This window comes from Cucurbita maxima, unplaced genomic scaffold (genome assembly GCF_002738345.1).
Source record: "Cucurbita maxima cultivar Rimu unplaced genomic scaffold, Cmax_1.0 Cma_Scf00026, whole genome shotgun sequence".
NCBI classification, from domain to species: Eukaryota; Viridiplantae; Streptophyta; class Magnoliopsida; order Cucurbitales; family Cucurbitaceae; genus Cucurbita; species Cucurbita maxima.
Window position 1 is genome coordinate 2,986,633 of NW_019272042.1, and position 26,587 is coordinate 3,013,219.

At 39.8% G+C, this 26,587-nt stretch overlaps 2 protein-coding genes across 2 annotated transcripts; both read right to left on the reverse strand.

The window, feature by feature from the left end:
• Positions 1–3,057: 3,057 nt before the first annotated feature.
• Positions 3,058–18,752, reverse strand: LOC111499269 (phosphatidate cytidylyltransferase 4, chloroplastic). The gene is made up of 7 exons (XM_023150819.1): positions 18,286–18,752; positions 17,383–17,684; positions 11,728–11,918; positions 10,763–10,887; positions 6,018–6,151; positions 4,431–4,546; positions 3,058–3,637 (listed from the first exon to the last, which is right to left on the reverse strand). The coding sequence occupies exons 1-7, from the start codon at positions 18,553–18,555 to the stop codon at positions 3,546–3,548; spliced, it is 1,230 nt and encodes a 409-aa protein (XP_023006587.1). The 5' UTR covers positions 18,556–18,752; the 3' UTR covers positions 3,058–3,545.
• A 2,182-nt stretch (positions 18,753–20,934) lies between these two features.
• LOC111498896 (beta-fructofuranosidase, insoluble isoenzyme 1-like) lies at positions 20,935–22,192 on the reverse strand. The gene is made up of 4 exons (XM_023150249.1): positions 21,773–22,192; positions 21,517–21,675; positions 21,286–21,373; positions 20,935–21,200 (listed from the first exon to the last, which is right to left on the reverse strand). Exons 1-4 carry the CDS (start codon positions 22,190–22,192, stop codon positions 20,935–20,937), a joined length of 933 nt encoding a protein of 310 aa, XP_023006017.1.
• Between the last annotated feature and the right edge of the window lie 4,395 nt (positions 22,193–26,587).

Consider the following 26,587-nt stretch of genomic DNA (forward strand, 5'->3'; position numbering starts at 1 on the left):
AAGAAGAAGAAGAATTTTTTATCATCCCCATCAACCATACACTTTTGTCTCCAAAGGGTTTCTTCATTGATAGAAAGGGAATGATTCAATTTATCATATATCCTACTTTGTATAAGCATCATCGAGAGTGCCCACTTCTATGATCGTCACTTCACAACAACAAATCTGTTAGTTTCCACAAACCAGCATTTAGCAACCTGCTCAAAGAACTCGAGATCAAGTAGGTCTTTGACAACAATTCTTGTTTCAGCAAAATAAATTTCCTTAGCATCACTCTATTCAAGCTCTTTGGTGAGAAGATTTCTCTGATCACCGATTCACCTGGGCCAAAAATTACTTCATTCCATTATTAGGTTACTGGTGAGATTTTTCCACCAATTTTCCAGCACCGGTTCAAAGTGAATGATTAAGCCAAGCATTGACAAATATTAAGGGTATGGGACCACACTTTTCTTGCCCAAAGAGAGAGGAATGAGACAGTGATCTGAAGTAACTCTCTCAAGTCTATGGAATGTAGCACAAGCAAATTTGCTGATGCAATTGTCTGTGACTAAGATCTCTCTATGAGGGTTAGAGTGGCAGAATCTCAATAGCTAGAGACAGTGAATCTCCCATTTTGGAGGGGTATGTCTGAGAACTCAGCTGCTACTTTGAAACGGTTGAATCAGTCATGCTTCCAGCAGGGGGTTTGTAGGTGGACGTTAATGATGTCAAAGTCACACACAAAAATCCAATAAAAAACATTGAGCAGAGAGATCGACTAGGTCTTTCAAAAACAGTTTTTGATCTAAAAGATATAACCATTAACCATATATAGACGAACTTTAAGGTGTCAATACCTTCAACCACCTTTAGAAATTTGAACGAAAAGAATCATTCCTACCGAAGCACCATCAGCATCTAAAGAAGACCATCCCATGTTCCTCAAGTTTCAGTGGTATTCAACAAACTTCCAGTCAAGAGTAAACGATTTTTCTTGAAGGATGACTATAGTGGGATTATTTCAGCGGATAAGGTCTTTAATAAAAGATCATCTTCTTCCAAGATCCAAGCCCTTTAACGTTCTATGAGATGATTTTCCTTTAGCGGTCTGGGACACACTTTCTCCGCTATTAAAACAGGGCCTATCATAATTCACTGTAACGTTCTGCTTTTAAGCTGTTGTGAGGTTCTTCGGTTTATGTGGGATAGACATAATACACATGCCATGCATAGCCAGCAAAGAAGCGATAAAAAATAAGGAGAAAGATCTTGCTAGTTCTCTTCCTTTATTCCATCCACATCCTCTTAATTCAACATCCATGGTAAACCCAGGAATAGTTTGGGGTTGTGAGTCAAACAAAGGTTGAGGGAAGGTGTGGATAGGTTCTCACATGGCTAATGGGTAAGGAGCGTAGTTATTGTTGAAGGAATGAGTGCAATACCTAGCCTTAAGTTAAGGGATATTTGTGTAATTCCACTAAATAAGGGAAGCATATGATCTCCCTATTTTTTTATATTGTTATCATCTAAGGATTTATTTAGTTACCTATTATTTGAGGATTTAACTAGCCTTTCTATATAAAAAAAGATGTGTATCTCTCCAAAAATCATTATAAAAGACATATGTACCTCTCCAAAAATCAATAAGAAAGGTGAGCAAAATAAGTGTAACAATTATTAAGTAGTTCAAGGGAAGGTAGGTCAAATAATGTAGCTAATGAAGGTGGTAAGGTGGTGAGCCCACGGGTCCGGGGATTCAAGGGAAAACTAGACAAAGATCCACCAATCGATTGAGAGCAAGGGAGATTGAGAGGAGCTCTTCTGAGTCTGAAGCATGCTGACCATTGGCAGGCGTGTACTTTGTGCCAATGAGGTGGGTTTTTTAATTGTTAATTACAACTTCTCTAAATGGAGTAGGTGACTGTGGTCTGATGGTGAGTAAGGAGGCACGGGTTCATAGGAGGGGTGGTGCGCGGAGCAGGGCAGAAGGTCAAACGAAGATCCAGGTTATTGGGTGTTGGGTCAAATAAAGGAAACTGTTGGGTTTTATCAGCGGACAAGGAGGGAAATTTGGCGGGTGGAGGATATGGAATAATGGGTTCTTGACTTTTGAAACATGTGGGTAGGCAGGATTTTATTATACCTCCGTTAGTATTCTTTCTTAAAGCATTCTTGTAAGCCAAACCAAGTCACATGCTCAAGAACCAAGGTCCTGACAAACCATTGAAGGAGGCTACGGAGGCTGTTCCTTAGTTCAATCTTCTTAAAAGACCATGAGTAAAAGTCCAAGCCCACCGCCAGCAAATATTGTCCTCTTTGGCTTTCCTTTCTAGACTTCCCCTCGAGGTTTTAAAATGCATCTACTAGGGAGAGGTTTCCACACCCTTATAAAGAATGTTTCATTCTCCTCTCCAACCAATGTGGGAACTCACAATCCACCCCCTTGGGGGCCAGCGTCCCTGCTAGCACACCGCCCAGTGTCTGGCTCTGATACCATTTGTAAAAATCCAAGCCTACCGCTAGCAGATATTGTCCTCTTTAGGCTTTTCCTTCTAGGCTTCCCCTCAAAGGTTTTAAAACGCGTCTATTAGGGAGAGGTTTCCACACCCTTATAAGGAATGTTTCGTTCTCCTCTCCAACCAATGTGGGATCTCACCACCATATTGACAAACACAAACACTAACACTAACACTAACGCACACATCAAATCGGCTCAAGGGGTCAGAATAATTACGAACACCAACACATGGAAACCTGGACCAAGAGCCCTTATTTCTCTCTAGAATAAAGAATGAAAAACATCCTCAAAGTTTGAAACTCTAGAGACTCCTTGAACATTCCTCAAGAAATTGATGTGTTAAGTTCTCTCAAAGTTTGGATCATATGCTGCAAGAGAAACCTTAGAATCTTTTGAGACCGAGGGAAAGCTTCATGACCCAAGTCAAAGTGAAATGGAAGTACCAAAATATTTTAGCTTGCAAAAAATGAACTGATAACAAGATCTTTATAAAAATAATGATTGGCAATGCTAAATTGAAGCAATCTATAAACTATTTATCAGTTCAAAAAACTAACTAAATTGAATCACTAACTAATTGAATAAACAGAAGTAACAAACTATAAGCCTCTGACAGTATATGTAAGGAGCATTACAAGAATAAACCCCGTCTTTCAACATCAACATGGCTTACAGAGCTACAAGTCCTATAAATTGCTGCCCAAAAATGGTACTAGGAATAAGGAAAAATAAACCTCAGTCTCCAAGAAACGAAGAACTATCTTAAGGTATGAATACGAACCATAAAATAGCTGCATGTTTTATTTAATATTGCCTATGTACAAATTACCTGGTAAACAGATACTTTCACTTGGGACTTTTAAAGACCTGGTGGAACCAAGTAAGCTGAAGTTCTTCTGGGTACTATGCGATAAACAAGCTGATGCTCATGCTTCTCCAGAGTTAGAGAGCTGTCTGGTTTTTCCTTCTATATTTCCCCACAAGGGCAAAAACTTAGAGAGAGTCGGGACTTTCCTGACCTCCAAATACATGGATCATCACTATCTCAAACGCCATAAAGTGGCATGAATGCTTTGATGAAGGAATACGCTAGTGCCCCCGAAAAAATGTAGCTGTCCACTCTGTCGAGCAATCCACCTGCATAATGTCCAATTGAGGTCCACGTAATAGTTAAAACCTTTCAGGAAAAAGTTCACATGTATTATTGCTCATCTAAAAACATCTCTCTTTAAGACTGAATTAAAGTGCTCCTAGGCCTTCCCAACTTTCTAGGATTAAATGGTGAGCGTATGGACTGTATTCTAGCTAAGATATGAACATTAAGTCACCTTTAAACATTAGAAAGAAAATAAAATACATGCAGTAACAGAACAGGGTAAAATGTCACTAAGAGAAAATATGGATAAAACATTATCAATGCAACTTAAATTTTACATGCTATACATACTGAAACAAGGCAACTTTGCATCACAGGAAGAAAAAACCTTTAAAAAAGAAACTTTCATTCAAATGACTCAAAGTACCAAAAACAGCCCGCACAAAGAAAAGGCATGCAGACAGCTCCCAAAATGATATCGTTTATCTCCCTTCGACGAATTTTAGCACAAGAGGAGTATGGGGGTTTGAAACTTCGACCTCAAGGGAGATAGTATATATATAAAAAAAAAAAATTAGAGCCCAAACAATTGGATTCGTGAGCCTAAAGGGAGACATTAAAATGTGTCAGCCCCCATACTTCTTTCCACAAGCCTAACCATTTTACTAGACCCTATAATGAACCACAGTTAAGACAGTCAAAGCTTTGCTAAAAACACTACAAGAATTAAAACTATATGAAAGCCAGTAAAAGACAGCTCGATATATTAAGCTTGTACCGCAAAATACAAAATTAATACATCATAGATGTTGACCATGAGGAAATGGAATTTACCATGTCCAGGGATTAAAGATCCAGAATCCTTGACACCAGCATCACGTTTTATCATTGACTCGGTAAGATCACCAAAAACAGAACCCAAAAAATTGAGAAATCCAAAAGCTATTGCACTGTCCAGTAAACATTTCAAACGCATGTCAATTACTTTATGGAACCATGGAGATCATCAGTTGACTATAACATTTTTTATGATGAGCAATTACAGTAGAAAACTACGCTGGACTAAAAAAATCAGCCCTATAGAATCAAATTAACTAGTCAGCAAAGTCCATGTTCACTTGGCAATTATATTGCACTTGCAAACCCAGAAGAAAATCTTGCAATAAAGAACCTGCATAAGCCTTAAGGCACAAGATAATTTTCAAATCCTAATTGGAGGCAGCAAAAAGATATGCATAAAGACTACCATGGTAATCAAGATTATTAATGGACTTCCTTTGGAAAGTTTGATCCAGATATTTCCATACATGGATGACATGGATGACGCATATATATGCTGAGAGAACACGAGATATTTCCTTTGGACATTTTGATCCAGATATTTCCTACCATGGTGTTAGGCTTTTGAAGGATAGAATTGGATTCAATTATTAATGGCCATTAGAGTTCAATGAACTCTCGTCTTTCTTTTTTTCTTTTCTTTTTTTGGCGGGGGATCCTTGTTTAACCCACCCTTGCCCTTCAGCTACACTACCTTGATCCAATGTTTTTCTTCAGCAAGGATTAACATTGAACTATTAAATCGATTTAAAAAACATAATTAATATCAAAATCAATTTTCTGAAAGCCAAATCAAAAGCTGACGATGCAATTGGGGGTTGATTTTGTTGGTTTAGTCGATTTTGGTTAGCATTCGGTTAACTTTTTAGAAATAAAAATTGACTTCAAACTTTTACTTTCTTCCATCGATCTACCTCAAAGAGACATCTTTGTGTAGGGTTATGTCAGGTTGATTTCAAAAAAAAAAAAAAAAAAAAAAAAAAAATTTAAGGCTAACATTATAGTTAATGTTTTCAAACTTGGTAGAATTAAAAACTTAAGCTAAATTGTAACAATCCTATAGTAGTTCGAGGTTTGATTGTAACAATCCTTAATGTTCAAGGGTCGTTTGTCCAGTTTGCCATATGTCACTAATGGTATTATAATGGGAGGGTTTATTTGTAACAATTTCATAAGTTTGGAAGGTGATTAATCAAATTGAATGTTTATGATACAGTCTCTACACTTCAAACATGGCTTACAGAATATTCCCTTATTGTTATGATGTATCCTGCATCCCCTTCGTTGTCATCTCCAAATTTCTACATCAATATTATGCATTTTTATCACGAAGTTCAACAAGGATACAATTTTGATTTCTAATCAACCAACATTTTAAAGATATTATGTAGTAAAGATAAGACTTGCAAACCCTTTTATGATAAACATTGTTACTGAAGAATCGGAAACGGAATGAGGTTCTCATACATGAACAACAAACTAATTCAAAGTACTAGATCATATAAATGTCAGTGTGGCCAAAGAAAAGCTAATATAGAAAATAATGACCATACATTTGATAATAATTGAAGAATTACATACCTAATCATAGAAGACGGCCAGCAAAGAATTTTTGATAGAATGACAGATGTAGCAATACAACCACCCAAGCCCATAATAGTACCCTCCCACGTCTTTTTTGGACTAATATTTGTCAGTGGGGTCTTGCCAAATGCCTGCAGAAAAATACTGAGAAGTCACAAGATGGATACTCAAGGATACAAGAGATGTTATTAAGTTGCAAAACTGGCAGTTTTCTGCGCATGTAATATAGTTACATAATACAAATAAAAAAGCTAAATGATTACTCAAGGCAGCAACACTACCAAATAACATGAAACCAGATAGGCAACTATATGGATAGTACTCCCAGGAAGAGATATAAGCATCCAAATACCAGAAAAAAAAAGTTTAGTCAATTCAAGAAGGTCAATCTTTGATCCCTTCCCTGAGCACCAGCGGAGAGAAGAAGGAATTGTCATTGAAGCTGGTCACCACTGATGGGTCAGGCGGCAAAATCACCTCCCCTGGAGATTCCCCCACTAACGATGGCCCTTGCTGATCAGCATCGAGGAAATACTCAAAATGCTCCTCATTACCCACAAACAAACGTACTCTAAAGGCTCAACATCTAACGCAAGCATCCTGACCCTTTCTTCCTCCGCTTGTGATCCAAAACAAATGAATGACCATACTCTGAAGGCCTAGCATCCTGACCTTTTCTACCTCTGTTTGTGGCGCAAAACAAATGAAAAGGTCAACCGGCCCACACCCACTATTTGGCAATGATCCCAGCTTCAGCCCACCTTCTATGCCTCCCTCTAACAGCCCCAATTTCTACCTCGAACTCAGGGAACAAAATTCTCCACGGTTGGCATCGACCAAGAATTAGACGATGAATATGCATCTAGCCCTCTACCCCTCTCTACCACCCCGCCATCCCCCACCGCCGATAAGGCCTCCATCTCTCACCCGTTGCTAGAGATCACCCTTGCAGATACAGAGCTTTGGCACTCTTTTTCAAGAAAAGCATAAATGAAACGAAGGTAGAAGAGGTCACCCTGATATCAGCGACACTCACACCAACAATGGTCATCCAAATCTTGGCATCATGGCTAAAAGAACACCACATGTGCATCATGGCTATTCCATCTAGGAAAAAGAAGCCCACTATGGCCAAGAAACCGAGTAAACTGACTGAGAGATTGTTGGTCTCCTTTTAAACAGAAATTATGAGAATCGAGCAAGTCACAATTCGGAGGTCAATACCTCTTATAATTATTATCTTTTGGAATGTTAAGGGCTTGGGAGAGCAGACTAACTGACTTGGCTCCCCAGCACTGACAGGGTCTTCTCTACAAAATCTTTGATGATAGACATGAGGGAAAAAGTAGAAGCAATAAATCTCACGCTAGCAAAGACAATACATCATCCTAAAAAAGTGAAGTTCTTCCTTTGGGAAATAGTGCATAACGCCATTAACACAAGTGAAAATCTTAAAAAAAAAAGAATGTCTTACATCACTCTTTCTCCATATTGGTGTCCATTATGCAAGAAAAAAACTACTCACAAAGCCACTTATGCAATGCATATATGCTCAAAATTTCTGAACGACGATTCTCAATATATTCGGATGGCATCTCACATTTTCTAGGGAGGTAAAGGATCTATTGGACATAACCTTAATGTACCACTCTTTCAAGAATGCAAAAACCCTACTATAGAAAAACATCATCATGGCTTTCTTTTGGAATTTGTGGAAAGAAATCAGAGAATATTTGCAGAAAAGACGAATTTATACAAAACTTTCGACAATGTCGTTTACCAAGCTACATCTTGGTGTAAACTGTCTCATATTTTTACTTCTTATAGTTCTATCTCCCTCATTGCAAATATTTTTACTTATAGTTATATCTCCCTCATTGCAAATTGGGAAGGTTTTTTATAAACACCATGGATATTATATCCTTTTTGTAAATTTCAATCATCAATGAAATTGTCTCTTATAAAAAAATAGTATCTTATCTTATTATCTATTATCTACAGATATTTAGATTACCTAGTATCTATTCAGATGAATTTAGATTATCTATTAATTTAGATTTAGTTGGTCTTTCTCCCTATAAAAGCTATAAAAGAGATATGTAATTCTCCAAAAATAAATAAGAAAAAATAACAAGCTAATTTAGACTTGCAACAGTATTTATCTTCCTTTCAAAATGTTTGATTTTTTGGTCTAGTCGAGGAGCTCAGTTTCTTTTACGTTTAGGTTTTGTTGCTCTTTGACCGATAGAAAAGCGATGAATGTTGTCCCTCTCTTGGCTTTGCTTGGGCGGGTCATTTTTAGGCTTGAGAGAAGGGGTGTTCGAGTGTGGAGTCCCAACCCTTCGAATGGTTTTTCTTACCATCCTTTTTTCATAGTTTCTAGAACTCTTCTTGATGTGAGCCAATTTTTCTACTCTATGAAGGGTTAAGATTATGAGGAAAGTGAAGTTCATTACCTAATAAGTTTTACATGGACCCTTGCTTAGATGGCTGGAGAGGGCTCGTTAGATTTTATTTTTCTTTTTAGGCTTTAATTTTGAAGCTCTTTTGTAATTATTGTTGAAGCACAATTTTGTATAGTTGGAGCTCCTTTCTTTAATTGGGGTTCCTTTTGTGGGCTTGATTTTTTGTGTGCCCTTGTATTCTTTCCTTTTTTTTTTTTTTTTTCCTTCATGAAAGTTGTGTCATTATTTTAAAAAAAAATGTTTTGAAGCCGAAAAAAGAAAATATTTGCCTTTTTGGCAGAACTTTCTCAACGTTAACAAACACACCTGCCAACAAAAGCCGACTCTAGCGGCGTGATGTCCTCTCCGGCTCCATCATCACCACCAAACACAACCAACAAGACAAATCTCACCAGAAAATCAACTCCGTAGTTTAAAAAGCAACCATGAGGAATGAAGCCACCACCTCTTCCATTAACTTGAACTCTCAACTCCTCCCTCCAATCTAAACCCAACATCGCATCAAAAATCTCCCCCAACCAGCCCGCCACATATATCTGATAGCTTAGAAACAATGCATGTCGTCATCCAGCTGAGGAGGAATATTCAAAATTTCCACCCAGCCTTTTGAGAACTGAAGGCAACACTCCTCCACTACCTATCACGAGATCCATCGCAACAAGCTTAAACTTGCAATAAAAATTGTCCCATCCAAAGTTTAGTGAACTTTACTTTTTGTGAATCATCCACACACAACTGAAGTTCCATATTTCCACAAAACGAACTCAAATAAAGCTCAACCCCAAACCAATTTTTGATCCTCTTTTCAATTTTCTCCCACAAGTCTTTGGCACTCTCTCTCACAGCCAACACACGTTTTGACACATCGAACAGAATAACATCATCTTTATCTCCTTTAGTCTCCACCTGATTCAACCATTTTCCGTGACCAATAACCATTTATGCGAAGGACTCTGTCAACCTAGAAGGGGGCAATGAGTTACTTTTCAAAGTGCGCCAAACTTTGACCAAAACATTCAGAAGCAACCTACTCAAAGAGCCCCTCACCAACAATCACCAAAAATCACCCCCATGCTGCTTCCTCCTTTGGAATGATTAATGAGTATCTTCTCCCCTTAAATGGCTCACCAACACAACACAACACAACGCCTACCCCTCTGGTTCTCCACTAGTTGGACCCAAATAAAAGCTTCGAGGCATCTCCTTGTCCTGAAGAACGGAGCCAACTCAAGACAATCAGCAATGGCCCTAGTTGACCCAAGCTACACTACCCAGACTAAGTCTAACCTTCGACGAAATCCCTCTACACCTTTCCTCTACCTCCATCTTCTTTCCTTTCTTGTACAAGCAAAAGGAGAAGCCCTTGCACTCTACCTTCACCGAAAGGGCGGTGCCCCTCGACTCTCACTCACACCCCCTCCTCTCTAAAATCTCTCTCCACGAACTCTTCTGTCAAACAAAGATATGAAATTAAACATTTGGAATTTACATATTCGGTGATATTTGATATTCCAAATATTTAAATTCCAAACATTGAATTTCCATATATTTAATATCCATTCTAACAAATAATACTTACAATTCTCAATAGGATGCTACAGGTAATGTTTTTTATTGGGCTGAGAGTGCCCCACAATGGTTATCATGCGAGTTTGAGTGCTTTGTCAACCTTTTACTGTTAGGCATGTATTTGATTGGCCTGGTTGAGCCTGCATTGGCTCTTGCCTGTGCGGAATCTCGGCATTCCTGTCTTCCACGGCATCCATTCCATTATCTGACTTGAATTGTTGGTTTCGTGCAATCGAATAGTGACCCGGTAAGATCTCCAAGAATTTTTGAGATTCTACCATGGTCCTGTTTAATGGCAAAAAAACCTTTTTGCATAGACTCCATTCTTGCAGAGGGAAAAACTTCCAGATTAATTGCTCGCTTAAGTCTTGCTAGTAACAAAACCTCCTTGTTTCTTCTCACCATCCATGACATGGATTCTCCATAGAAACTCGCAATATCTACCAATATTCTCTAATCATATATTTGGTGAATCTACAGAAATCTCTCCACCCAAAACAATCAAGGGTTCCATGGTGCAACTGTCCGCAATAGCTTAGCTCATTCACTGGCCTGAAGTAACAATCATTTACTTCTAAAAGATAATTTTTTTAATAAAAGGAAATAAAGCTTTTCATTGAAATAATGAAAAGAGGACAATTCTCAATAATAACTTCCAAGAGATAATTACAATGAATACACATCATGGACGATAGAAGAGGAACTTACCTTGCCACCAAGAAAAGCATATGTATCAGCTGCAATTATACCGCTCATAGAAATCAAGGTTGCAACAAGGCCAACAGTCCAATGAGCTTGGCCTCCAAGAAGAAATGGCCATCTTGCTCCTATTTCTGCCAAAGAGCATGATCTAGTAAGAAAGTATAACATGATAAAAACACCTGAAAATAGAAGCTACGAGAGCATACAAATGTGAAACTAACAACAAAACTATGGGACTTCCTAATTGCACAAGAAAGCTGTAAAATACAATTACAAAAATTCTACATGTAAGAAATTATTAGAATTACCCCCCATTAAAAGTGTGATCCATAAAACATTGTTCTGAGGGGCGAAGGTAAGATCCTAAAGGTTATCTACAGTTTCACCAGCCTCTTGAGAAGTAAATTGCACATCATGATCCAGTTCAGGATTAGGAAAATCCTGCATTTCTTCTATGAAGGGTCAGGCTTAGAGATGGTAATTGTTCAAATCACGTTGGATGTTTGAAGAGAGGAATTCATATCTATTTTTTCCCTATTTCCACAGGATTTGAAGGAATTTTAAATCATAATGGATTTCAAATACTATATTTACTTCAAAAGAATCAGACTAAAATGATTGAATTTTAAGTTACAAATTCAATTATTAATTTAACCTCAATGAATTTCACTTTTCTTTTAGAAAATAGGATGGAAAGGCAGTATGACACAGAGGAAGGAAGGCATATTATGAGTAGGAAGCTGATGCTGATTTTGTAGCCACTGGGAGAAATCTGAACCTTCCAAATATCTATGAACCGTGTAACTTTTGATTAAAATCAATGCAAGTACATATTTTGTTTCTTCTAGCTCCATCAAAGTGTTATTACATTAATTGGTGATTCGAGGCTAATATCAAAGATGGCATCCACAGGATAAATCAATGTGCATTTATAATTCGAAGCAAAAAGATCAAGAGCAAAAATTACTTGCCAGTGTTTATGGCTGGAACAGCCAAACCACAACGAAGTTTGACCCAGAAACAAGGAAGATAACCAACATAAAAAAGCCCAAATATTGCACTGCTCAGCTGAGAAAATCTGGGACTGCCTCTTTGTAGAAGCAATGTAATTGCAAGAATGAAGGCAGAAAATGTGGTAGTAACATCAAGCTGACCGAAGTACCTATATGAATATAAGAAACACTGATACGAATTTAGTGTTTGTTGCAACTCTACAGATGGAAATTATTTATTTATTCATTTATTTTTATAATAAACTGAAAAAATGAAAGAATACAAGGGCATACTAAAAAGAGAGTCCACAAAGGAGGCAACCTACAAGAAAGGCCTCCAATCAACCAATATAAGACCTAATGGATAATTGCAAAAAGAATTTGCCACGGAGGTGCACAAGGAAACATGAAATCTAACAATGGACCAAACATCACTCAAAGATCTCTCGAGCCCTCTGAAGATCATATTATTTATCTCTCCTGAAAGCCCCCATAAATAGCACACATCCCGCTTGCCGCAAATAATTTACTCTCTTGTGAAACAAAGGATGGAGGAGGAACTCCTTATCATCTCTTTGCAACCCCTCCAATGACAAGCCAAAACAAGACCAAACTCGTCAAAGAACCAATTCCTATGCGTAAGCGAAATCGCAACTCTAAAGAAGATAGATTAAGGTCTTCTGCTATCCTCCTACAAAGAATCTAACACTCCCCTGGTCCCATCAGGAAGGCACTTTCTTCAACAAACACACCAAAAAAAAAAAAAAAAAAAAAAAAAAAAAAAAAAAAAAAAAAAAAAAAAAAAAAAAAAAAAAAAAAAAATCTTTACCTTGTTGGAAATTTTCACCTTCCATAACAAGACAAAGGCGAAGGATTAACTAAACAAAGTAAGAAGGAATTACATGTGAAACCATCAGAAGGATGGGGCCACCAAAAACAAATATCCTTCCTCCCCGGGATGCAGCGAAACTCACCCAGTAAAGAAAGAAGATCAACAACATCCATAATTTTCTTATCAATCAATGGATGGTGAGACCCCAAGAGAGGTGAAGGGGAGATCCCTGATCGAGATAAAACAGCAGTCACCGACAGATTTTTCATCGAAGATAAATGGTATACATGAGGGAACCTAGAGCAGATGAGTCTATCTCCCAACCACTTATCCTCCAAAAAAAAAAAGTGTATCCCTCCCCTCCCCACAAAACACGGAACAAAAGAAGAAAAGAAGGGGTATGCCTCTGTATTAACTTTCCATGAGTTTTTGGAAGTTCCTTTAATGCCTCTCCAGAACCATTTAAAAGAAGATGACCCAAACTTATTCACAATAACCTTATGCTGCAAGTTATCACACTCATGATAAAAACACCGAAGTCATCTACCCAAGAGCACCTTATTATAGGCTCTCAACTTCTTGATACCCAACGCCTCAAGTTCCTGATACCTAACCCCCAATCTCCAAAGGGTAGAACATCTTATTTTGATATGATAAAATGTAATTATACATCCAAATCTTTTGAACTTAGGTCCTCTTACATAAAAGAAAAATCTACTACAAATAAGGAAAGATTAATGACAATAAAGATGAAATATTGACAACTGATGCTTACATACAATTATTTATAAATAGTAGAAACCCCAACATGGAGGAATGGGCCTCCACAAACAAACATCCTTAGAACTCGAGTGAAAGTGAAATCCTGTAAATTCAATCATTTCCTTTCCTATGTCCGGAGACTAACTAGATATATAGCTTTAAAACTTCAAGAACCAAACTTACAATTTGACCTATTTGCATTGTCATTTTCCTATGATTCCCCAAAAGGCACATTAAATACGGACCTATGGCCTTTGAGGAAGACACATGTCTAGGCAATGCCTTCCTCACAGCACCACACTTTCGGCTGTGACTTGCACCTTTCAAAACGTTCAGCCCAATTAATTGATGGGAAGTGAATTGAGTTTGCATCCCATTCTAGTTGTCACAAAGACAAGATCATAATTATCCATTTTCTTCAAGTAACTGATAGAAAGTGAATCAAGTTTGCATATGATTCTAGTTGCCACTAAAAAAAGATCACAATCATCCATTATCCTCGAGTAATTGATGGGAAGTGAATCCAGTTTGCATGGCATTCTAGTTGCCACCGAAACAAGATCACAAACATCCATGTTAATTCCTATGAGGGATTTTGGAAAGATTTAGGGAGAGATATAAGTAGCCCAGAAAAAGGAAAATAACCCTCCACCATTTTCAAAGAACACAAGTCCCCTGGGCAAAAATCAAGGGTGTCATTAGCATATTGCAAATGGGAAATTGATCTTCTGTCTTTTAACCTTCACTCCTATAAGATTCATTTTTCAGTGCAAGAATGTACCAAACAACAAAGGCATTGCCCATCAACGTGAAGTGAAAGGGAGAGAGCGGGTCCTGTTGTCTCAAATCTCTTATTGCCTTGATTTTGTCTTAAACCACTGAATTTTGCATTAATGAGCCCACATACACTGCTCCTTAGCCACCAGACTTGTAACTCTGCTTCCAGCTGTAATCTCTCAGAATTTCTCTCACTGGAAAGGGCATTACTGTCCTCTTCCTTGTCAAAGCGGTCCATCTTGGAAAGGATGACTTGTTTTTTATCTTGATCTACACAAAGATCTCTGCATTCCATTTTAATAGATGTTGCTTCACACCCTTCATTTAATCTATAAAGGCAAACACTGGTCAACCCTAATGAAAAAAAGAACTCCACCACTCAACATTTTCCAAAAATATGAGATGTTTTTTAATCATGTATTTTCAAAACGGAATGAGAAGGCCTCATCTTTTAAAGCTCGAATTAAGGAGAATGGGAAAATGATCAGAGGTGGATTACGTCTGTCTAAGCAAAGGAACTTCTTTAAATCAATCCATCCATTCACTTGACAAAAGATATCTGTCAATACTTCAACTAGATGGTCTTTCTCCGTGTCTGAACCATGTGAGTTTACCATCCTTAATGGGAGGATCAAACAAATTAAAGGCTTCAACAATGAACGATAAAACTTCTCAAATGTCCATCTAACAATATTAAAATTTCCCCCCATGCACAAACAACCAGAACAAAGACTAGCAACATAACAAATCTCCTGCTGAAAATCGTTTCTAACCACATACAAAAGAGGTTCATAGACACCCATGATCCAACCATTTGCACAATCGTTGAAACAGAAGGAAATCGAGACAGAGTACTCTCCTATCATCGACTCACTAACTGATGTTGTATCTTCCACAAAATCAACACACCTTCTGAAGCACCAACCGAATTAAGGGTCTTCCAGCCAACATGTTTCGAAGACCACACTGACTTAACCAACCTCCAATCAATCTTCAAGTGCCTCGTTTCCTAAAGAATTACACATCCGTACCAACTTTTTTAATGTAACTTTTAATGAGGACTCTCTTGGAGGGCACACCCAAACCTCTCACATTTCAAGAGAAATCTTCATAAAAGAATCTCTACACCCTTAGCTAGTTCACAGTCTACATCATCCATTCCCGGATTGTGCCCCACTTTTCCACATCAACTAGTTCCTTTTCCCTAGACCATAAAGCCCATCAATCTCACTAATGCATGTCTTATTTGCTTTACTTCCCTTATACGCTGAATTCCCTTTTGAAGGGATAGGTTTAATGCACATGTTCCACTTCTTAAGCGATAAGACCAATTATCTAATAAATGGAGGGATGAACGCACATCATCTGCCTCTTTTTCCTGCACTAAAGTGATGTGTGCATTGTCTTTGCTAGGAAGGAGGACATTTGTGAAAGTCACTAGCTTCGACTACGTCGACATTAGGGTCTGATTAACAAAACGTGTCTGATATCCTTTAGGGGGATCGTCCATTGCCTCTATTGAGAAGCCATCATCTTCATTTTCAAGTCGAACGTGTCTGATATTCTTTAGGGGGACCGTCCATTGCCTCTATCGAGAACCCATCATCTTCCTTTTCCTGTCTCATATTATCTTGACATGAAAATGAAGTATCAAAACTAATCTCAACCTCACCCATGAGAGAAGAAGGACAATTCATTAAAGGTAATGGGCTTTAGGGGCCTGTATCACCAAAAATAAATTCTCTGATCATACCGTCTCCTATTTTTTTACCTTGCAAACAGAGCGCTAGAGTACAAAATCAACCACAAGACAAGAAACCCATCCTTCACCCTCCATTCATCCATTGGACTTGGACCCGACCTGCTTCTGCAACTGTAGAACTTTTCTCCAACTTCTAGCAGAAACTCACTGTGGATTTCAACCACTTTTCCAACCAACAAGTAACAATCTTGGGATGAAACAACTTGGCAGTAAAAGCATGACCTCTGTCTATGATTCTGACCTCGCTTGAAATGAGACCAAAGTGATCATTTTGAACTTTAATAGCCACTCCAACACTTTCAATGAAGGTCGAATTCCACTCAATATGGTCAATAAACCTCCAAATCAATCCGAAAGGCCTTAAACATTCGACCATCCGAGACAATGAGAATGCTTATGAGGCACCTATTAACTCAAGTTCAGTCCATTCTACATTAACCTTTTCCCAACGACTTTTAACCAACTCCTGACAATAGGAGGACCGTTTAGGTTTAGTTAGATTAATTATATCTGACCTCTTATGAGTAAGAGTTTCTTCACCCACCTTCTTTTACCCCACCCCCTAACCCCCCAACATTCCAAGATAGCACTTTCATTGTGAAACTCCTGCAGCCTTAGCTTCTTAAGAAGCCTTCCTACAATCATAATTGATTGTGCACTTCAGATTGCTCAACACACTTACATGATTACTCCCCATACCCCTCTTCTTTCCAAGGCCAATTTGTTTTTTCTGACCAGCATTAGGGGTTTCATCACAAGACTTGACGAGCACATTTTGGAGGTCCACAGAAGAAAGAAAGCTCTTCGTGATTGTCAATTGTCCAGAGGGTAGCCATTCACAGGAATTTCTAAGAGATTAGGCAAAGGATATAGCAGCCCAACACAACCTCAAGGGCAAGCGGCTGAAAACCTTCCCCCCACAAACTCGACACCTTGGTAATCTCCACAATGGGAGTTATGCATTGAATTGATTGAAGGATCAGCTTAGAAGAAGAGGCCCAGACATCATTATACTCAATGGGAGCAGCTACCACTATCAAATGGAAAATGGAAATTTATATCAATATAGACATAAAAATCTAATAGCCATAGAGCTAAAGAAAATTGCAATCCATTTAACAAAACCTGCAACTGTTTCAAAGTATAAGAAAATAATCTTTCATAATATCTAATTTTTCATCCAATAAAGATAGTTCCACTACAGATTAACAATATGTGCAATTCAAATTAATCATGAGTGTGATGAGGTAGTAGATTAATAAGATCATCTAAACTGTCATTCTACAATATTAAAATCAAATCATGAGTATTCTCCAGAAGGAAAGTTTTAACAGGCAAGGAAATGTGAATACTACTGCAATCTTCTCCAGTACAGAAAAAAGAAAGAAAGTATGAGTTAAAGATTCATAATGAAAGCGTAAAGCAATTAAAAATTCTTATGCCATGAAAATTTCCTATATTTGTGAAAGAGTAATAATATTGAGACTGAGACTAGTCGTACAAGCAAAGAATGGGCATGAGAGCACAAATAACTGAGCAAATTCGTGAAACATATCGAGGTGGGGGTGTCATTCCTGCGGTGATCCCACGGCTTCTGACCAATTCAAAATACTCACGGGCACCAACAAAAATACATGCAGCAACAGCCACGGTGAATAGCCATCCTCCAGCCATTACTATAATACCTCCAGTTATTCCAATGCCAAGCCCAAAAACAATGCGTTTCTTCAATTGATTTTTTTTATGTTGCTGTTCTGAGATTGGATCCTCTTGAAATGATAACTGTTGACCTCCCTCAACCTCCTATACAATAGCCACTTCAGTAATTAATTTGATACAAGAAATGCTGACAACATTAACTTGGCTAGGTACAAAACCGTTGTTTGAGCCACAACGGCATCTATATGTATGCATTTAATACTCGAGCTCACAAAATGAACAAAATTCACAGACTAATATATTCCCCAAACGTAGTAATTTACTGCTTAGAAAGAAATCCAATTCCAACTTAGCTGCTACAGATAAATTATAAATAAACCTTGAATCTCTCCAAATTGAAAAATCATGCAACGATTTATCCCCAATTCTAACCACATATTTCAGAAATGACTAGCAGTTTCTAACTAGACCAATACTGGTCTCCAACATCCATCATGCATCAAACTCTACATTGAAACAAGCAAATTAATAAACCAATACCCCTACCCACCAAATATGCTTCTCCACACCGTGTAAGAGCTACCCTGTGCTATTCAATTTAGCACCAAAATCATCAACCTTTATCCGATAGAATCATCCACTTCCAACTCTTACACAAACGATAAACAAACAAACAAACAAATAAAACCCAAATTCGAACAGCAATTTACCAATCTTACAACGAATATCACAGAATCCAACGTACCTCTTCGGGCTCTTTCCCGTCAATCCGGTCGGGCTCGGCATGTGCCACAGCCACAATGTGGCGTCTCGCCAAACTGCTGCTCTTGCTAATTCTGAGCAGGCCCTTTTGGCCATGTAGGACAAAACGCAAGCGATTGAATTCCAATGAGGATCGAGGGCGAGGAAATGACTTACAGAACGAAGGACGGGAGGGGCAGGCGCAAGGCGAAGAAAACGACACCGGAGCAACCTTGTAACAATCGAAATCCGAAAATGATATGTTCGTAGTCATGAGATAATTCGTACAGCTGAAAATAGGTAGGATCAAATTCGAAATCAGATTTGAGAGGGAGAAGAAAAGGCATGCGATTTTGTTCACTGTGCTGATATTGTTCTGTCACAGAAGCCGTTATCTGTGGGGAAGAAGGAAGAAGATGAAGGTAAAGGACGTGAAAGCCTGAAATGAAGAATGGGAGAAAGAAAGCCTCTTGAAAATCAAAATTTTTTATCTTTTACAAAAACAAAAAACAAAACTCTCAAATTTATACCCAAAATGGGTCTGATTTGATCAATTTTCAGGGTGCACTTGTCCCGATGTAAAACAGAGTCTAAGTTTTTGGCGCAGCGTGCGGGGATGCGGTCGGGGGCATGTGCGGGGGGAGTGTCACGGTCTTGCTCGTTCAAGGCGTGTTGCTCATGGCCGTATGCCCATGACAAGCCCAACCCTTTATGTCTTTTTATATTCTAGTGTTTTACTTTTGTATTTCTAGGAAGTATGACGTTTAAGAAATTATCATGTCTAGACATGTCAGACATGAAATGCTTCAGGATGTACTACTATAGGGGATATGACTAGTTGTCAATTTCTCCCTACCCAAGGTTATATACTGTGAGCCGTTGTTATTTCTCTCTTGCTTGCTTATATAACGTCTCTTTCAAAAATCTCTCTTTCGAAAATCTCTCTCTGCCCTCGTTTTATAAAACCTTCTCTTAAAATCGAGGCCAGAGGCTCGAGCATACGTTGCTTGGCCGTAGGCGACGCTAGAACGAATTAGCTTAGCTCACTTGTCGTTGGAAAGTGAGTGTCGCACAATCGCAAGTCTGCTGTCATCAAAAGTGCGATTGTGACAAGTGGTATCAGAGTTTTGTAAGCTCCGTGAAATAGCAAAGACTAAAAACATGTTGACGACAAAGTCAACACCCAAATCACAAGCCGACCGGCTTGCTCTAATAGAGAAGGAAATGTTGTTCCTCAAAGAAATCCCTGACGCCATCCGCTTCCTAGAAGCATGGGTGACAGAATTGAATGGAAAAGTTGTAGAAATCGACGCAATGGGTAACCGTCTGGATGGGTTGCCAATCGCAGAACTGATGTTTCGAGTGACCTCACTCGAAAAAAAAGTTGCTCCGACGAGCAGCCCAAGACCGTCTGGTAGCCCCGATAGCTTTGTAGCGCACAATGAGGGGCGTGGGGAAGAGTTTGATGTGCTACAAAATACAATGATGAGTTTGTTCAATGGATTAGCTGATGAATTCAGAACAACGATCGATGACATCTAAGAAAAGATGTTCGTGATGAGCACCCGAATTGAGGTGACCATGAAAGCCGTGGAGAACATCTCGGCTGGGCAAACTAATACAGGATCCAACAAACTAAAGTTCCCAGATCCTAGACCTTTCAAAGGGAACCGGGATGCCAAAGAGTTGGAGAACTTCATCTTTTATGTCGAACAGTACTTCAAAGCCACATCGGCTTATACCGACGACATAAAGGTGACATTAGTCTCGATGTATGTCATAGACGACGCCAAACTTTGGTGAGTTTGGCGTCGTATGAAGGTGCAAGACGTCGAGAATGGATTGTGCATCATAGACTCGTGGGGAGACCTCAAGAGAGAGTTGAGGGACCAATTCCTCCCAAAAAACGTAGAGCATCTAGTAATGGAAAAACTAATAGCCCTAAAGCAAACTGGAAGCATAAGGGACTATGTCAGACAATTCTCAACACTAGTGCTAGATATCAGGGGCACATCAGAGAAGGACAAGGTGTTCTTCTTTATAAATGGGTTGCAACCGTGAGCCAAGACAAAAATACATGAGAAAAAGGTCCAAGACCTAGCTACCACAATTGCCAGCACTAAGAGACTCCTAGACTATGGGAACGAAGCGGGTTACCAAAGAAAAACAACACAGACCCCGAACACTAGGGGCAAAACATATAAGCCACCAAGTCATCGAAATGGAAGCCCCAATAGGCCAAACGAAAGTAACGACAGACCAAGCGGGTGGACAGATAGACCTTCTCAGAACAACCAAGCGGGGACATTTCGAGGACCTTACACTCAAAGGAACCACCCGACGACACCTTTACAATGCCTGTTGCGTAAAGGCCCCCACAAAGTGTCCTACTGTCCTCATTGGGCCTCTCTCAGTGCACTCCAAGTGTCCATTCAAGAGAGCAACGATACAAGAGTTGAGATTATGCTAGACAAGAAGGAAGATCAAGACAACTCCCGAATGGGCGCACTCAAATTCTTGTCAGTCCTCCAACGGAAGATCGATCCGAAGGAGATAATAGAGAAAGGGCTCATGTTTATGGATGCGACAATAAACTCTCGACCAAGCAAGAGCACCTTGATAGACTTCAGAGCGACCCACAACTTCATGTCGATCAAGAAGCACGGAGATTGGGACTCACCATAGAAAAGAACCCTGGAAAAATGAAAGTTTTCAACTCCGAAGCCTTGTCTATTGTGGGAGTTTCCAAAAGAGTCCCCTTCAAATTAGGGGCTTGGACAGGAGAGTTGGACCTTGTCGTGGTTCGCATGGACAACTTCAACGTGGTACTTGGGATGGAGTTCCTCTTAGAACACAAAGTTATCCCAATGCCACTGGCGAAATTCTTGGTGATCGCCGACCGCAACCCCACAGTAATACCTGCAAGCATCAAGCAACCAAGTAATCTTAGAATGATCTCGACCATACAATTGAAAAGAGGACTCGCACGTGGATCCCAGCTGACTGCACACGGCTTGTGCGTCAACCCAGCTTGGATCAAATGCCTCCGCGTTATCCAAATTCGAAAAGCTAAAGATAACTTCAACATCGGCCTGTATAAAACACAAGAAACAATCTATCAAATGACACCCAGTTTGTTCCCTTAATCTTAGAGGTGCTTTCACATCTTCTTAACCCGCTTCAAACCACTGTCGGGGATTTGGGTTAAGATCGGATTCGTTATAAATTAAACAACCTGAGCCGCAGTAATTCCTTTGATCTCAACATTTTGTCCCTTGACTAGCTTTTGATTTAGCATCATAACTATCTTCTGTCTCAGCCTATTGAGCTCCATAACTGGCCATTGTAAGAGCTGCTTTCCATTGGGATCCAACCACACCGTCCTAGGAATCGCCTAGGAAAAGGAGAAAGAAAAGGTCGACCCAAATACAAAATAGAGCAAATTCAATTAAAAATAGAACAAAACGGAGCACATTGCATCTAAAACAAACCTGAATTCCCGCCCATCCCTTGGAAACATCATCCTGGACACTATCAGATTCATTAGTCCAACCCCACAAAACCCTTCTCTTCTTCATCGGATCATAGAACGACTTGGAAGCATAGAAATTGTCATAGTCATACCTCAGCCCACTCCACCCATCCGTCGAGGTATTATCGGGAACATACTTGTCCGTCATCGGATAATACTTCCCCAGCGTATAATACTCATATCTAGTCATCTCCAAGCTCACCTTCAACACATGTTTAAACCAATTTCCCATCACTGACTTGTCCAAGCCAAATCTACCGAAGTGGGAAACTGGGTAGAAATCAGGGCACTCCCACATTCCTGTATTCGAAACCGAATGTAAAGGCTGTTCCACCTTAGTCCAATTCAAAAAATCCCTACTTCTATACAAATACGCCATTCCCGTCTGCTCGCTCCTGCTGCCAATGATGGTGTTCCAGTGACCGTTGAGGCTCAGCCACGCCGTCGACGGGTCTCGAAAGGCGCTACTACTATTGACCTCCGTACCCGGGTCAACAATCAGATTGTTATCCGGTTTGACCCACTCGGTTAGATGCGGATCAGAGAGGTTCGCTCGAATGGCGTAGTTTTGTACCTGTCGATTCTGGGAGTCGATTCCAGTGTATAAAATGACGGGCTTAAGGCTGGGGTGGATGGTGGCGGAGCCAGACCAACAAAAACGCTTATTTTGTTTAGCTTCCAACTAAGGCTCAGGGAGTTCTTTCCCCGGGATTGATTGAACGATCTCATAGCCCTCCACCTGTATCCCACAAAAGCGCTTATTTATATAAAATGTATAACAATCGGATTGTTATCCGGTTTAGCTTCCAACTAATAACCGATTTGCTCTTAGATTGGACCATTGTTCCTCCTTTTCTACATGACCTATATGTAGGTGGGAAGTACACACCGAATCTTGCATTAAACCAATGTTTATCGAAGTTAACGTGTATGCGAATGCTCGCTTCCTTACTTCAGTCCGAGGATCCTCGATACATTGATCCCCTATCATCTCATGATATTCTTTCAGTATGCTTTTGGTCAGAGTGATATATATCCTCCAGGCAATGAAGTTAGGGCTATCGAGTTGTGTTTCTTTACGCATTGTAGCTTTGTTGGGATCTTGGACGACGGTCGGGTCCACTTCGAGAATTGCTTGGAGTATCAGTGCCCAAAAAGAAAAGGCACCTACTACAAGGGACATGGTGAGCATAAGATCGAGGGAGCTCTTATAAGGCTAGTGAATAAGGTCTGAAACCCAATATGAAAACATATCTGCTAAACCTCGATCAGGTATTTCTCGAAAGATCCTTTTAGCTCGCGCTGCACTAGGTAGACCTGCCAAAATACTTATCGATTTGAAGGGGCCGCTTTGGCTGACCCGAGTTTAAGAAATCCATACCAAGGTTGTATATGTTTCCACTATCTCCTTAAGGAAGATTTTTTAGACCAACTCGTTCATGATCGAATAAGATAGTTATCGTCCTTTTGAGTTTCCCACGTTCTAGTGGACCTGCTTTAAATACATTTAAGGCTGTTGTTCATTCTTTGCTTACACAAGAAGAAGAGGAAACCCACTCTCTTCTTTCTTCTTTTTTAGAACCAAGTCCTTAAAGAAATAATAACAATTATGTTAAGAAACTAGTTTGTTTAGAATTTTGTTGATCTCGTTAGATACAAATTGTCGAGCCCAACCAAAAAAGATGGGGCTCGGTATAGCCACAGTCCGGTTCCCAGGTTAGAGTATTCTTTATTATCACCCTACTCAAATCAGAACTCAACTAGTAGATTCTCTTTCGCTTAACGTTCGGCTTTCATTGTTGCAACCTTCGCATTTCCTGCTGAGATCCCAAGTCTCCATGTGGGCCCTTTTGGCAACCCGCGACCTTGGCGTTTTAGAGAATCCTGCTCCTGTGTCGTGGGACTTGTAGCTCGGCAGTCCACCAGGTGGGTTTTTTATCCTTCCAGTTTCGAGTGTGTTCTTGGATAGTTATAGCGGCCCATAGGCGCAAGATGTACCTTGTGTGTGGGGGGCGGCGGTCCCCTGGACATAGTCCTTTCAGACAGTGGCCGTTGTTTAGTCCATGGTCCATTAGATGGTCAGTGCAAGGTTTGAAATTTGAACACATTGATTTCGCTCGTTCTCGTCCTTCGCTTTAGGGCATGTCCATCGGTGTGGTCAGTACTCCATACTGTCGGGTAGCGAAGCTGACACTTGTTCACTAATTATGACGGTTCGCCAGGGCCTCTTTCCTCCTCCCTTTTCTGCTCACTCCTAGGGTCCAGACCCCCACAAAAGGGGTGGGAGTCGACTGAACATCTCAGCCGTTGGCGAGAATTTTGCCCACATCCGATCCCCAATTCTTGCTCACCACCGATGATCGTGTTGGGTGAATTGTGACCTCGTACAATCGTGTCGGGTGAGCAAGAGCCGCTTCGTCACAGTACTGGCTTATAGGCTAACGGGTCACACTTTGATCAAGTATCCTACAAAGAGATTCCCGAAAGCCAGAAGGATTAAAGGAATGGCCATAGGAATGAGCGCATCATGACATCTTACGATGTCTCGCCCGAATGAATTAGTTGGTACTAGAAATGTTAGAAAAAGTGAACGAAAAAAGTAACAAGAGGTGAAAAGGACAGAGACACTTCCCAACCGGATAGAAAAGTTCCCACTGATGGTATACTTAGTGTAAGCGAGCTCTAAGATCACACCTTTGGAATAAAATCCAGCTAGAAAAGGAAATCCTATTAGAGATAAGCTGCCCATGAACATCATGGCATAGGTAAAAGGGAACGAGGAGGCAAGCCCCCCCATCTTCCGCATATCTTGCTCATCCGACATGGCATGAATCACCAAACCTGCACTCAGGAATAGTAATGCTTTGAAAAACACGTGATTCATTAAGTGAAAGACGCTAACTGAATAGTTAGAGATGCCGCAAGCAAAGATCATATAGCCTAATTGACTGCAAGTTGAATAAGTTATGACCCTCTATAGATGGTTCTGTAATACTCCAGTGGTTGCCGCAAGGAATGACGTCGTAGCTCCTACAAAAGTAATAACAATCAAAGCCGTAAGTGGATATTCAAATAAAGGGGAGCACCTTGCTATCATGAAAATGCCAGCTGTTACATAGTAACTGCATGAATTGAAGCGGATACTGGAGTGGGCCCCTCTATAGCATCGGGTGACCAAGTATGCGATCCTATTTGTGCGAATTTCCCAATAGCACTAATAAGAAGTAAAATACAAATGAGAGTTATGGCATTCAATCTCATATTGCAAGATATCCAAGAATTTTTGGGCACTAGCATGAGCAAAAATAGTTGAAAAGTCTAAATCACCTACTCGATTGACAGGTATAGCTTTTATAGCTGCTTTATCGGCCTGAAGTCGTATAAACCAAAAATGAATTAAAAAATATGAAGCAAGACCTACTCCTTCCCATCCTATAAATAATTGAAGAGAGTTATCTCCCGTCACCAACATTGGCATAAAAAAAGTAAAAATGGATAAATAACACATAAATCGAGGGCTATGCGGATCCTCAGACATATATGAAATGGAATAAAGATGGACCAAGCTACTTATAAATGTAACCACAATTAGCATCACTATGGTCAGGCTATCGAACACAGAGTCAGACTAATTTGCGAATCGAGCTAGCTCCTCTTGCATGCAATGATGTGGTGATGAACCTCTCATTCTAGTTCAGTGCTCTCTAAACTGTGTGGAAGGTTTTTCATTACACGGCTCACCAACTTGATATTCCTTTGCCACTCAAGTGTATGTACAGCATCTGCCGTGCTTAAGCCCCTTCTTCCCTTCCCTAATGAAAGAGTCCACCGCCCACCTTAGTAGTCAGTCTCAGCGTGCAGGCTTGCCTTTTAGTAGGTGATTCAACGAAGAAAAGGTTGGATCAAGAAAAGGGGGAAGAAAAGGCTAGATCAAGAAAAGGGGTACTACGAGCCCTCTGCCCCACACATCTAACCTGCTCGCGTGGTTCACTAATTCCACCTACTAGAAAGAGTGAAAAAGTGATACAATGCGCTAAAAGTGGGGGAAAAGTGGGGGTGTGCTCTCCCTATTGGGGTGGGCCCTTCCCCATAAGGCCCCACCATCGAGGACAGAGGTGCGCTTAAAGTGGGGGTGTGCAGTCCCTATTAGGGTGGGCCCTACCCCATAAGGCCCCACCATCGGGGAATAAGCACCCTCTTGCTACCCATATATATCGAATTACCAACTACCAAGTAAATAGTGTGGGGATGTGCTGTCCCTATTAGGCTGGGCTGTTCCTATTAGGCTGGGCCCTTCCCCATACGGTCTGAGCATAAGCGCCCTCTTACTACCCATATATATGGAATCACCAACTACCCATAGTCTAAGTCTTTTTTTCTAGGAAGAGTCTAGCCTAGCCCTATTATAGGCCCGGTTCAAATTGAACAATTGTTGACTATCTCACATTGCCTAACATTCAATCAACCTAAAATTTTAGGTTGGTCCAAAAGATTTTTTCAACCCAACTCGAGTTCACTTCTAACTAGTAGAAATGTAACTCGTGTTACATGATTTTCTTATTGAAGAGGAGGAAGGTATTTCAAAACTTTAAAGCATCAAGGAAGAAAACATTAGGGTTAATGGTTTATTATTTTAAAAAATTAATATATGAATGTAAGAAATACATGAAGATCTTATAACTTGAAATATGAGAAGAATAACTTTATGAAAGCAAGGACCTTCTTAAAAAAGGAATTATTTCTTTATTAATTTTTTTAATTTGAATTTTTAAAA